At 42.1% G+C, this 14,631-nt stretch overlaps 1 protein-coding gene across 1 annotated transcript in view; it reads right to left on the reverse strand.

Moving 5' to 3' along the window:
• LOC106613300 (muscleblind-like protein 1) overlaps positions 1–14,631 on the reverse strand; it is a 167,619-nt gene that overhangs the window by 108,872 nt on the left and 44,116 nt on the right. The window contains exon 2 of the mRNA XM_082956483.1: positions 3,806–4,649. Within this exon, the coding sequence (XP_082812609.1) occupies positions 3,806–3,979 (174 nt within the window). The 5' untranslated portion in view covers positions 3,980–4,649. The remainder of the gene's footprint in view (positions 1–3,805; positions 4,650–14,631) is intronic.

Below are 14,631 nucleotides of genomic sequence, written 5' to 3' on the forward strand. Positions count from 1 at the left end.
AAAATATGTTTTTGCCTTGCCTATTACACTCAGTGGTGGAAAAAGTACCCAATTGTCATACTTGAGTAAATGTAAAGATACCTTAATAGAAAATTCCTCAAGTAAAAGTGAAAGTCACTCAGTAAAATATTACTTGAGTAAAAGTCAAAGTATTTGGTTTAAATATACTTAAGTATCAAAAGTAAAAGTAAAAGTATAAATCATTTCAAATTCCTTATATTAAGCAAACCAGACTGCACCATTTTATTATTTTTCAGCCAGGGGCTCCAACCCTCAGACATAATTTACAAACAAAGCATGTGTGAGTCTGCTAGATCAGAGGCAGGGGATGACCAGGGATGTTCTCTGTTTAGTGAGTCCTCCAGATCAGAGGCAGTAGGGATGACCAGGGATGTTCTCTGTTTAGTGAGTCCTCCAGATCAGAGGCAGTAGGGATGACCAGGGATGTTCTCTATTTAGTGAGTCCTCCAGATCAGAGGCAGTAGGGATGACCAGGGATGTTCTCTTGATAAGTTTGTGAATTGGACAATTTTCCTGTCCTGCTAGGTATTCTTATTGTAACGAGTACTTTTGGGTGTCAGGGAAAATGTATGGAGTAAAAGTACATTATTTTCTTTAGGAATGTAGTAAAGTAAAAAATAAAAGTTGGCAAAAATATAAATAGTAAAGTATAGATACCCCAAAAAACGACTTAAGTAGTACTTTAAAGTAAGCTTTTATAGTGTCTGTCAAGTTCTTACTCTGATATTTAGAACCTAACAATTTAAAGACTCAGTAAGCATAGCCTTGCTATTGAGAGAGGCCGCCCGTATGGTGAAATACCACAGTGTGCCATCACAGCAGCAAAATGTGTGACCTGTTGCCATAAGAAAACAGCAACAAGAGAAGAACAAACACCATTGTAAATACAACCCATATTTACAATGCGTTCGGGAAGTATTCAGACCTCTGGATCAAAGGTATAATCAGTGGTGTAAAGAACTTAACCTGTTGGGTCTAGGGGGCAGCATTTGCACGTCTGGATAAAAAAAATGTACCCGATTTAATCTGGTTACTAATCCTACCCAGTAACTAGAATATGCATATACTTATTATATATGGATAGAAAACACTCTAAAGTTTCCAAAACTGTTTGAATGGTGTCTGTGAGTATAACAGAACTCATTTGGCAGGCAAAACCCTGAGACATTTTCTGACAGGAAGTGGATACCTGATGTGTTGTATTGACTTTAAACCTCTCCCATTGAAAAACACAGGGGTTTAGGAATATTTTGGCACTTCCTATTGCTTCCACTAGATGTCACCAGCCTTTACAAAGTGTTTTGAGTCTTCTGGAGGGAGATCTGACCGAACAAGAGCCATGGAACGGTGATGTCCCATTAGACACCTGGCGCGCTACTTCATGTTGGGTACCCTCGTTCCAATACGTTATAAAAGGCTATGCATTCGTCCACCTTGAATATTATTCATGTTCTGGTTAAAAAAGGCCCTAATGATTTATGCTATACAACGTTTGACATGTTTGAACGAACGGAAATATATTTTTTCCCCTCGTTCATGACGAGAAGTCCGGCTGGCTTACATCATGTGCTAACGAGACGGAGATTTTTGGACATAAATGATGAGCTTTTTTGAACAAAACTACATTCGTTATGGACCTGTGATACCTGGAAGTGACATCTGATGAAGAGAATCAAAGGTAATGGATTATTTACATAGTATTTTCGATTTTAGATCTCCCCAACATGACGTCTAGTCTGTATCGCAACGCGTATTTTTCTGGGCACAGTGCTCAGATTATTGCAAAGTGTGATTTCCCAGTAAGGTTATTTTTAAATCTGGCAAGTTGATTGCGTTCAAAAGATGTAAATCTATAATTCTTTAAATGACAATATAATATTTTACCAATGTTTTCTAATTTTAATTATTTAATTTGTGACGCTGACTTGACTGCCGGTTATTGGAGGGAAACGATTTCCTCAACATCAATGCCATAGTAAAACGCTGTTTTTGTATATAAATATGAACTTGATAGAACTAAAAATGCATGCATTGTCTAACATAATGTCCTAGGAGTGTCATCTGATGGAGATTGTAAAAGGTTAGTGTATCATTTTAGCTGGTTTTATGGTTTTGGTGACCCTGTCTTTGACTTGACAAAACATTACACACAACTCTTGTAAATGTACTGTCCTAACATACTCTAAATTTATGCTTTCGCCGTAAAACCTTTTTGAAATCGTAAAACGTGGTTAGATTAAGGAGATGTTTATCTTTCAAATGGTGTAACATAGTTGTATTTTTGAAAAATTTGAATTTTGACATTTATTTGGATTCAAATTTGCCGCTCTTGAAATGCACCTGCTGTTGATGGAGTGCACCACAGGTGGCACGCTAGCGTCCCACCTAGCCCCAAGAGTTAAACTAAGTTTATTCATCCCAAAGGACCGAACAGCTGAACAGACAAAGACATATTCACACAACTACTGATATTTAACTTTCTCCTATACTGAGTCTCCTCCTACACATCTGAAAAGTCAATTAGCATTCTAGTTTGCTCTGTTTTTTTTGTTAATTCTTTCCAATGTGTCAAGTAATTATCTTTTTGTTTTCTCATGATTTGGTTGGGTCTCATTTTGTTTCTGTCCTTGGGCTCTGTGGGGTCTGTTTGTGTTTGTGAACAGAGCCCCAGGACCAGCTTGCTTAGGGGACTCTTCTCCAGGTTCATCTCTCTGTAGGTGATGGATTTTGATAATTAGCGGGTATCGGCATAATTCTGCTCTGCATGCATTATTTGGTGTTTTCCATTGTACACAAAGGATATTTTTGCAGAATTCTGCATGCAGAGTCTCAATTTGGTGTTTGTCCCATTTTGTGAATTCTTGGTTGGTGAGCAGACCCCAGACCTCACAACCATAAAGGACAATGGGTTCTATAACTGATTCAAGTATTTTTAACCAGATCCTAATTGGTATGTTGAATTTTATGTTTTGATGGCATAGAAGACCCTTCTTGCCTTGTCTCTCAGATCGTTCACAGCTTTGTGGAAGTTACCTGTGGTGATGATGTTTAGGCCGAGGTAGGTATAGTTTTTTATGTGCTCTAGGGCAACGGTGTCTAGATGGAATTTGTATTTGTTGTCCTGGCGACTGGACCTTTTTTGGAACACCATTATTTTGGTCTTACTGAGATTTACTGTCAGGGCCCAGGTCTGGTAGAATCTGTGCAGAAGATCTAGGTGCTGCTGTAGGCCCTCATTGGTTGGTGACAGAAGCACCAGATCATCAGCAAACTGTAGAAATTCAGATTCTAATAGAGTGAAGCCGGTTTTTCTCTCTCTCTCTCTCTCTCTCTCTCTCTCTCTCTCTCTCTCTCTCTCTCTCTCTCTCTCTCTCTCCTCTGACCCAGGGATGGAAATGCAATACACACACACACACACACACCACTATGAGTACTTTTTCTTCCTCCTGAACTCCCTATCATTTGTACCATCCTCTTCCTCCTTGTGTCCTCAAGAGGAAGCTGACGGTGATTACAACATTCAGGTAACTGGTTGATCATTTGAGGCACAACAGTGGAGTTTGCTGAGGAGAAGGCGGCTCATAATAATGATGAATGGAACGGCATCAAACACATGAAAACCATATGTTTGATGTATTTGATACCATTCCACCTATTCCGCTCCAGCCATTATCACAAGCCTGTCCTCCTGACCAACCTCGTGTGATGGACAACCATAGAGAGAGAGAAAGATCCCCCTAAACCCAGATGACCTTCAGATGACCTTAGTCAGCTGACGACTCACCTTGAGGGAGTCAAAGCAGGCGATGATTCGTCCATTCTCCACCTGGCAGCTCTTGGCAGGGTGGGCAAACTTACACTCGCTGTCCGGTCGCGAGCACGTCCCTCTCTGGAACTCACGACACACCTCCAGGGTCAGCCATTTTGTGTCCCGAATAGGAGTCACGTTGACTGCCATTTTGAACCAGTCAGGAGTAGTCGATTAAGAGCGACCGATATAAAAACGAAAGGGAGGTCTCAGTGTGTGCGAATGTTTGCTCCTGAGAGAAATCAAACTAAAGAAGATAAAATAAAACAATCCAATCTAAAAGTGTTTTCTATCCTCGGCCTGCTTGTGGAGGTTGACCTGGGAGTCTCCTAGGATCTATGGCCCATCTTAAGAGCCTTTTACTGGGACTGATGAGATTCCTGCAGTGCCTGTCCCCCAGGGTATGGGATTGTGGCACTGACGGCTTGCTTTTTGCAGGCTGGACCAACTTCTGAGCTCATTTCTCTCCTCTCTCTCGCTCTCTCTCTCTCTCACACTCTTTACCTTTCTCCTCAGCTGAACTGTCAGGCGAGACAGATGGCGAAAGACGTTATTGATCTGGTTGGCTTACGACGTGCAGAGGGAGCAGGGAGCAGGGGAGAGAGTGGAGGGACAGTGAGAGGACAGTCCCCTCTCACCCACACAGATGGAAGAGAATCACAGTTCCAGAGAAGGGTAGACGTGGCATGGAGGGATTATGGGTGGGATGGGGGCACAACCATGGGTCAGAAAGCTCAGAGGGCAGGGTTGGCAGTCCTTGGACTCCTGGTGTGTCTTAGCAGTTCCAAACAGCTACAGGCTTCAAGGGAGGCACTTCTGTCTATGGAAAGGAGAGGCAGTCAGCATTTAACAGAGCAAGAACAGAAACACACACACACCAATGCATACTAATATTAATTCAAACACACACACACTCTAGCTCACACCGTAGGCCCTAACACCAACTGCCAGCCATTCGACTGGAAAGTCAAATCAAACACCCTATCGCTTACAATGAAGCATATCTATTCTTTAAAGGTTCCCAGAATATTTCATCAGGTTGTGGGAACAGTCTGGTTGGGAACATTGTGAGAAAATCATAAAAGATATATGTTCCCAAAACATAACATTGTTGATTCCACAAGGTTACAAGAACATTCCCTGGACATTTTGTCTGTTCTTTAATGGTTCCCAGAATGTTTCATTCAAATTATGGCAAATGTCAAATTAGGAAAGCAGATCAGAATACATTTCCGATTATGTTTCTCTCCAGATATAATGGCAAGTTGATTATGTCTCTCTCCAGATATAATGGCAAGTTGATTATGTCTCTCTCCAGATATAATGGCAAGTTGATTATGTCTCTCTCCAGATATAATGGCAAGTTGATTATGTCTCTCTCCAGATATAATGGCAAGTTGATTATGTCTCTCTCCAGATATAATGGCAAGTTGATTATGTCTCTCTCCAGATATAATGGCAAGTTGATTATGTCTCTCTCCAGATATAATGGCAAGTTGATTATGTTTCTCTCCAGATATAATGGCAAGTTGATTATGTTTCTCTCCAGATATAATGGCAAGTTGATTATGTTTCTCTCCAGATATAATGGCAAGTTGATTATGTTTCTCTCCAGATATAATGGCAAGTTGATTATGTTTCTCTCCAGATATAATGTTGCGTTTATGGACTGTATGTTAGGTGATATAGAGACACATGACATTGTGGCTACAGACCTGAATGCTACGGGTCGGTAGTCACTCAGGCAGGTTACCTTGGTGTTCTTGGGCACAGGGACTATGGTGGTCTGCTCAAAACATGTTGGTACAACAGACTCGGTCAGGGACAGGCTGAAAATGTCAGCGATGCGTCTCTGTGTGTGGAGTAAAGGTGGTCTAGAGTTTTTTTGCCCCTCTGGTTGCACATGTAATTAGATTAATATTAGATTTCGTGCACAAACTGTTATTTACAAACAGCCACAGACCGCCACCACTTGTATTACAGGAGGCAGCTGTTCTATCTTGCGGATGGACCGGAAACTCAGCCAGCTGTATGTTATCCATGTTGTCGTTCAGCCACGACACGGTGAAGCATAAGATTTTATTTGTGTGCAGATCCGGACGTCCGTCTTTCATCCGCAGACGGATGTACTCATTGAACGGTGTGACGACCCTCCCACTCTGTCTGCCAAATTCTTTCTCTTTGCTCTTGTTTCCTTAATAAGATGTCGGTGGGTGGAACCGGGAGGGTCATCAGCGAAATGGGACACACCTGGGCTCAGGTGTGGCCCGGGATAAACACACCTCTTCCCCGTTCATTGAGGAGACTCTCTCCATGCAGACACACCTGGGCTCAGGTGTGGCCCGGGATAAACACATCTCTTCCCCGTTCATTGAGGAGACTCTCTCCATGCAGACACACCTGGGCTCAGGTGTGTCCCGGGATAAACACATCTCTTCCCCGTTCATTGAGGAGACTCTCTCCATCCAGACACACCTGGGCTCGGGTGTGTCCCAGGATAAACACATCTCTTCCCCGTTCATTAGGAGACTCTCTCCATCCAGACACACCTGGGCTCGGGTGTGTCCCAGGATAAATACACCTCCATTCATTGAGGAGACTCTCTCCATCCAGACACACCTGGGCTCGGGTGTGTCCCAGGATAAATACACCTCCATTCATTAGGAGACTCTCTCCATGCAGACACACCTGGGCTCGGGTGTGTCCCAGGATAAATACACCTCCATTCATTAGGAGACTCTCTCCATGCAGACACACCTGGGCTCGGGTGTGTCCCAGGATAAATACACCTCCATTCATTAGGAGACTCTCTCCATGCAGACACACCTGGGCTCGGGTGTGTCCCAGGATAAATACACCTCCATTCATTAGGAGACTCTCTCCATGCAGACACACCTGGGCTCGGGTGTGTCCCAGGATAAATACACCTCCATTCATTAGGAGACTCTCTCCATGCAGACACACCTGGGCTCGGGTGTGTCCCAGGATAAATACACCTCCATTCATTAGGAGACTCTCCATGCAGACACACCTGGGCTCGGGTGTGTCCCAGGATAAATACACCTCCATTCATTAGGAGACTCTCTCCATGCAGAAACTGTTAGATTTTGGTTGTGGTATTTTTGTGGCCGTTTTATTTGTTTGCTTTGGCACCTTTCAACACCCCTCATTATCACATCTATACACACAACCACTCACATACACTACTGATTACTGACTACACACACCATTGTTAATTGTATTTAGTTTACTTCAGTTAAATTCTCTAGGGTAGGGGGCAGTATTTTGACGTCCAGATGAAAAGTGTGCCCAAATTAAACTGCCTGCTACTCAGGCTCAGAAAGTAGGATATGCATATTATTTGGATAGAAAACACTCTGAAGTTTCTAAAACTGTTTCAATGATGTCTGTGTGTACAACAGAACTCAAATGGCAGGCAAAAACCTGAGAACAATCCAACCAGGAAGTGTGGAAATCTGAGGTTTGTAGTTTTTCAATTGATTCCCTATCCAGTGACTTAGGGTTCATTTTGCACTTCCTAAGGCTTCCACTAGATGTCAACAGTCTTTAGAACTTTGTTTCATGCTTCTACTGTGAATATGGAGTGAACAAGAGGGCCTGGAAGTAGATGACTGAGAAAATGACATGAGCTCAGAGGCGCGTGCTCACGTGAGAGTTAGCTGTGGTCCTTTTCTTTTCTGAAGACATTGGAATTGTCTGGTTGGAATATTACTGAAGATTTATGTTAAAAACGTCCTAAAGATTGATGCTATACATCATTTGATATATTTCTACGAACGTAAATAGAACTTTTTTGACTTTTCGTCTTGACATTTGCGCGCGCTTCCTGCATTTGGAGTAGTGGACTAAATGCGCGAACAAAAGGAGGTATTTGGACATAAATTATGGACTTTATCGAACAAAACAAACATTTATTGTGGACCTGGGAATTCCTGGGAGTGCATTCTGATGAAGATCATCAAAGGTAAGTGACTATTTATAATATTATTTCTGAGTTTTGTTGACTCCACAAAATGGCGGGTTTGGTTTAATGTCTGAATGCTGTACTCAGATTATTGCAAAATTAGCTTAAGCCGTAAAGCTTTTTTGAAATCTGACACAGCGGTTGCATTAAGGAGAAGTGGATCTATAATTCTTTAAATAACTGTTGAATATTTTATCAACGTTTATGATGAGTATTTCTGTAAATTGATGTGCTCATTCACCGGAAGTTTTGGGAGGCAAAACATTTCTGAACATTACACGCCAATCTAAAATGGGTTTTTTGGATATAAATATGAACTTTATCGAGCAAAACGCACATGTATTGTGTAACATGAAGTCCTATGAATGCCATCTGATGAAGATGATCAATGGTTAGTGATTCATTTTAGCTGTTTTTCTGGTTTTTGTGATGCCTCTCCTTGCTTGGAAAATGGCTGTGTGGTTTTTCTTGTTTAGGTGCTGTCCTAACATAATCTAATGTTATGCTTTCGCCGTAAAGCCTTTTTGAAATCGGACAATGTGGTTGGATTAACGAGAAGTGTATCTTTAAAATGGGATATAATAGTTGTATGTTTGAGAAATTTGAATTATGAGATTTTTGTTGTTTTGAATTTGCCGCCCTGCTATTTCACTAGCTGTTGAATAGTGTGTCCCGCAGGTGGGCTAGTGTCCCACATACCCCAGAGAGGTTAATAAATATATTTCACATGGTTTCCCTTGTTGTTACAAACTTTGAGCCGGTTCATGACAACGGTTCAATAAGACGCTCAAACAAAGGCTGCGGAAGGTCATCGAGCGGGACTGGAAGAAGTGTGACCAGCTATTAACCCACCTAATGTTCTGGATCCGTGAAGTGCCCCAGGCCTCCCCTGGGTTTTCCCCCAAATGACCTCCTCTATGGGAGGAGACCAGCCTACTGGAGAAGGTGGTAACCCGGAAGAGGTCTCCTGGAGGAGACCAGCCTACTGGAGAAGGTGGTAACCCGGAAGAGGTCTCCTGGAGGAGACCAGCCTACTGGAGAAGGTGGTAACCCGGAAGAGGTCTCCTGGAGGAGACCAGCCTACTGGAGAAGGTGGTAACACGGAAGAGGTCTCCTGGAGGAGACCAGTCTACTGGAGAAGGTGGTAACCCGGAAGAGGTCTCCTGGAGGAGACCTGTTTTCTTTCTTTTTCTTTAATGTTTTAAATAAACACCCTTGAAACTGAGGTATGACAGTTGTGTCTGATCTGTGTAAACATCTAGATCAAATCTCCTGGTCTGCCACACATGGTCCAGGTGTCTTATTTTTTTAAGCCCATAACCATGTGTGTGACGTGTATACTTTTGTTTCAATGTAGATTTGTTGAAGACAACCAAGAATCACTCTGTGTGACTGTCACACCCTGACCATAGTGAACCTTTCTATTTCTCTATTTGGTTAGGTCAGGGTGTGATTTGGGTGGGCATTCTAGATTTTCTATTTCTTTGTTGGCCGGGTATGATTCCCAATCAGAGGCAGCTGTCTATCGTTGTCTCCGATTGGGGATCATACTTAGGCAGCCCTTTTCCCACCTGTGATTGTGGGATCTTGTTTTTGTATAGCTGCCTGTGAGCAGCCCAGAACGTCACGTTTCGTTTCTCTTCTGTTTAGTTTTTTTGGTGAGTTTCATCTTCATTAAAAGATGTGGAATTCCATGCACGCTGCGCCTTGGTTTATTTACGACTGGGAGCTGGAGACAGTGATCGTGACAGTGACCCTGATTTAGCCCACTGCAGTAAAAGGTTATTCAGGAGCTACAGATTTGCATGCTGAAAATGGTGTGGCAATATTAGGTACATTTTAAATATAAAATATTCAAAATGTTCTTGAAAAATTCAGAGAACCTCAAAGAAAAAGTAAAATGTATATTGTGTGAACATCAATAGAATGTTATGTTAAACCTAAAACAAATATGTTATGAACTTCCTAAAAACGGACATATTTCCTTCTTACAATATTAAGATAATGGCCTGAGCAACCTAACTTAAACGTTGTATGAATGTCATCACAACTGAGCGTATTTTGTTTTGGGAACCTATCTCTTGTACCCACATTGTTCCCACAACTTAATTGAATGTTGTGGGAACCTTTAAAGAACTCAGAAATGATGTTCTATCAACATTCTTGCAACATCAAAAGTATATTTTTTGCACCCTGATAACATGTTCCCACATCATAAAAACATGTTTTAGGAACTTTTAAATAACAAAACATTTGTTCTGGGAATGTTCTTGCAACATCAGGAAAATGTTTTTTGCAACCTAATATAAACATTGTAATAATCAGCACACACCACCAGACTGTTCCCATAACCTAGTAAAACATTCTGGGAACCTTTAAAGAACAGATTCATTGTATTCTGGGAACATTTAAACAACAGATTAAATGTATTCTGGGAAGATTTAAAGAACAGATTAAATGTATTCTGGGAAGATTTAAAGAACAGATTAAATGTATTCTGGGAACATTTAAAGAACAGATTAAATGTATTCTGGGAACATTTAAAGAACAGATTAAATGTATTCTGGGAACATTTAAAGAACAGATTAAATGTATTCTGGGAAGATTTAAAGAACAGATTAAATGTATTCTGGGAACATTTAAAGAACAGATTAAATGTATTCTGGGAACATTTAAAGAACAGATTAAATGTATTCTGGGAACATTTAAAGAACAGAATAAATGTATTCTGGGAACGACCTTGTAATATCAGGTAAATGTTTTTAGCAGCCACTTTTTTTCCCCTGTAGAATCAACCGCACAACTGGACAGTTTTTGTGTTTTGGGAATGACCCCACAACGTTCTTGCAACATCAGCCAAATGTTTTATACAAACATTCTATAATCAACACCACAATTAAAAAAAATGCTTGTGTTATGAGAAAATAATGTTCTTGGAACCTTTGCTTAGAGAGAGAGAGAGAGAGAGAGAGAGAGAGAGAGACTGAATGATGAGAAAGACTGAAATATGAGGGAAAAGAGATGGAAAGATTGGCCATACAGATGGATACTGGGTCACACTTTATTTGGATAGTCCATCTGTAAGTGCACTACTATCAACAAACTATCTGTTGAGTTCATGGTAAGGTTAGAGTTAGGGCTAGGGTAATAGGTTAGAGGTCAGCTGAAGTGTTACTGATATAGTAGACACTGTAGTTAGCTGAAGTGTTACTGATATAGTAGACACTGTAGTTAGTTGAAGTGTTACTCCTAAAGCCTATACACAAATTCTGTACATCTTCCTCTACGTCTGTACCTCTACTTGCTACTCACACCTCACATAAGTCAAGTCACATTTTATTTACAATTCATTTCACATCTCAAGACACCTGACCAGATAATAACAAATATTACACACCTGGAAAAGATGTATGTTGACTTGCTCCCACACACCTTCAGTCAGAAACAGCTCTACGTTGACCTGCTACCAGAAACCTTTAGTCAGAAACAGCTCTATGTTGACCTGCTCCCACACACCTTTAGTCAGAAACAGCTCTACGTTGACTTGCTCCCACACACCTTTAGTCAGAAACAGCTCTATGTTGACCTGCTCCCAGAAACCTTTAGTCAGAAACAGCTCTGTTGACTTGCTCCCAGAAACCTTTAGTCAGAAATAGCTCTATGTTGACCTGCTCCCAGAAACCTTTAGTCATAAGTAGTACCTAAGCATGGTGCATGAGGAGAGAAGAGAACAGAAAGAGAGACATATGGTTCAGAGAAGGAGAGGAGGGAGGAGGGAGAAGAGAGGAGGGAGGAGGGAGAAGGGAGGAGGGAGGGAGGAGGGAGGAAGAGGAGGGAGGAGGGAGGAGGGAGGAAGAGGAGGGAGGAGGGAGAAAGTGGAGGGAGGAGGGAGGAGGTGTAACACTCAATTATTCAGATATTGACTGGTAATGTGTTGCAGCCTGGTCTCCTATTATATCTCCAATGTGGTGAACTACTTTCTAAGTCCAATGCTGGTATTCTGGGAAAGTGTGTGTGCCTGTGTGTATGCGTGTGCGACAGACAGACAGACAGACAGACAGACAGACAGACAGACAGACAGACAGACAGACAGACAGACAGACAGACAGACAGACAGACAGACAGACAGACAGACAGACAGACAGACAGACAGACAGACAGACAGACAGACAGACAGACAGACAGACACAGTAATGTTAGAGGATAAAGAGGAGACATCTCCATTCAGTAAGAGGGTACAGACATCTCCATTCAGTAAGAGGATACAGACATCTCCATTCAGTAAGAGGATACAGACATCTCCATTCAGTAAGAGGAGACAGACATCTCCATTCAGTAAGAGGAGACAGACATCTCCATTCAGTAAGAGGATACAGAGATCTCCATTCAGTAAGAGGATACAGACTTCTCCATTCAGTAAGAGGAGACAGACATCTCCATTCAGTAAGAGGAGACAGAGATCTCCATTCAGTAAGAGGAGACAGACATCTCCATTCAGTAAGAGGATACAGACATCTCCATTCAGTAAGGGGAGACATCTCCATTCAGTAAGAGGATACAGACATCTCCATTCAGTGAGAGGGTACAGACACCTCCATTCAGTAAGAGGATACAGACACCTCCATTCAGTAAGAGGATACAGACACCTCCATTCAGTAAGAGGATACAGACACCTCCATTCAGTAAGAGGATACAGACACCTCCATTCAGTAAGAGGATACAGACATCTCCATTCAGTAAGAGGATACAGACATCTCCATTCAGTAAGAGGATACAGACATCTCCATTCAGTAAGAGTAGACAGACATCTCCATTCAGTAAGAGGATACAGACATCTCCATTCAGTAAGAGGATACAGACATCTCCATTCAGTAAGAGGATACACACATCTCCATTCAGTAAGAGGATACAGACATCTCCATTCAGTAAGAGGATACAGACATCTCCATTCAGTAAGAGGATACACACATCTCCATTCAGTAAGAGGAGACAGACATCTCCATTCAGTAAGAGGATACAGACATCTCCATTCAGTAAGAGGATACAGAGTTCTCCATTCAGTAAGAGGATACAGACTTCTCCATTCAGTAAGAGGAGACAGACATCTCCATTCAGTAAGAGGAGACAGACTTCTCCATTCAGTAAGAGGAGACAGACATCTCCATTCAGTAAGAGGATACAGACATCTCCATTCAGTAAGAGGATACAGACATCTCCATTCAATAAGGGGAGACATCTCCATTCAGTAAGAGGATACAGACACCTCCATTCAGTAAGAGGATACAGACACCTCCTTTCAGTAAGAGGATACAGACATCTCCATTCAGTAAGAGGAGACAGACATCTCCATTCAGTAAGAGGATACAGACACCTCCATTCAGTAAGAGGAGACATACATCTCCATTCAGTAAGAGGATACAGACATCTCCATTCAGTAAGAGGATACAGACATCTCCATTCAGTAAGAGGATACAGACATCTCCATTCAGTAAGAGGATACAGACATCTCCATTCAGTAAGAGGATACAGACATCTCCATTCAGTAAGAGGAGACAGACATCTCCATTCAGTAAGAGGAGACAGACATCTCCATTCAGTAAGAGTATACAGACATCTCCATTCAGTAAGAGGATACAGACATCTCCATTCAGTAAGAGGATGCAGACATCTCCATTCAGTAAGAGGATACAGACATCTCCATTCAGTAAGAGGATGCAGACATCTCCATTCAGTAAGATGATGCAGACATCTCCATTCAGTAAGAGGATACAGACATCTCCTTTCAGTAAGAGGATACAGACATCTCCATTCAGTAAGGGGAGACATCTCCATTCAGTAAGAGGAGACAGACATCTCCATTCAGTAAGAGGAGACAGACTTCTCCATTCAGTAAGAGGAGACAGACATCTCCATTCAGTAAGAGGATACAGACATCTCCATTCAGTAAGAGGATACAGACATCTCCATTCAATAAGGGGAGACATCTCCATTCAGTAAGAGGATACAGACATCTCCTTTCAGTAAGGAGCAGCCAGATTGACCTACTCTCCTCCACACTGCTGATTTCATCCGTCCTTCGCTTCCCTCTCTTTTCCATCTTCCTCTTCTACCGCACTGAGGGGCAGGCCTAATCTGACGGACAGGTGAGGGCTCAGTTTTTCTGACTCAAAAGGCCAAGAAAATAATACAAGTTAAGACCGACTAGACAGTTGGCAGCAGATCTCTGTGAAGACCTGTAAACAAGTTAGAGTAAGGTATCGCTATAACTGCCTCGCTCTCTTCTGTCACTCCAAGGAGGTGTGAGAGCCAACCCCCTCCCTCTATCCCTCAGTCCCTCCATCCCCCTCTGCTCACATACCCAGGCCAGTGTGTTCCTAGTGGTGACGTTCTCTCTCCAACACCTGCATGCCCTTCTATCAGAAAAACATTCAGTCGAGAACACAGACTCACACACACACAGAGATGAAACCAGTGTGAAATGGCTGGCTAGTAAGATGTGCATTCTAGAAACGTTTCAATCGGTGAATTCACTCGATCTGAGACCTTGAAGAAGTTGATTCCCTTGCTCTGAAAGGGCTGTGGCTTTTGTGGAGCGAAAAGGAACAAAACTTAAAGTGTGACTGTTGTCGACGTGTACAGAGGATCCCTGGTTCAAGCCCAGGCTGGAGAGAGGCGGAAGCAACACTGTTACACACACACTGCTAAGACGTGTCATTATATGTGTGAGAACCTGGAGTCCTTACAGTAGCTGGATGCTGCACCAGGGTGAGATGGAACACACAGCTAATGTATATAGAACACACAGCTTTATAGAACA

The sequence above is a fragment of the Salmo salar genome, chromosome 09, assembly GCF_965601325.2.
Source record: "Salmo salar chromosome 09, fSalSal1, whole genome shotgun sequence".
Taxonomy (NCBI): Eukaryota; Metazoa; Chordata; class Actinopteri; order Salmoniformes; family Salmonidae; genus Salmo; species Salmo salar.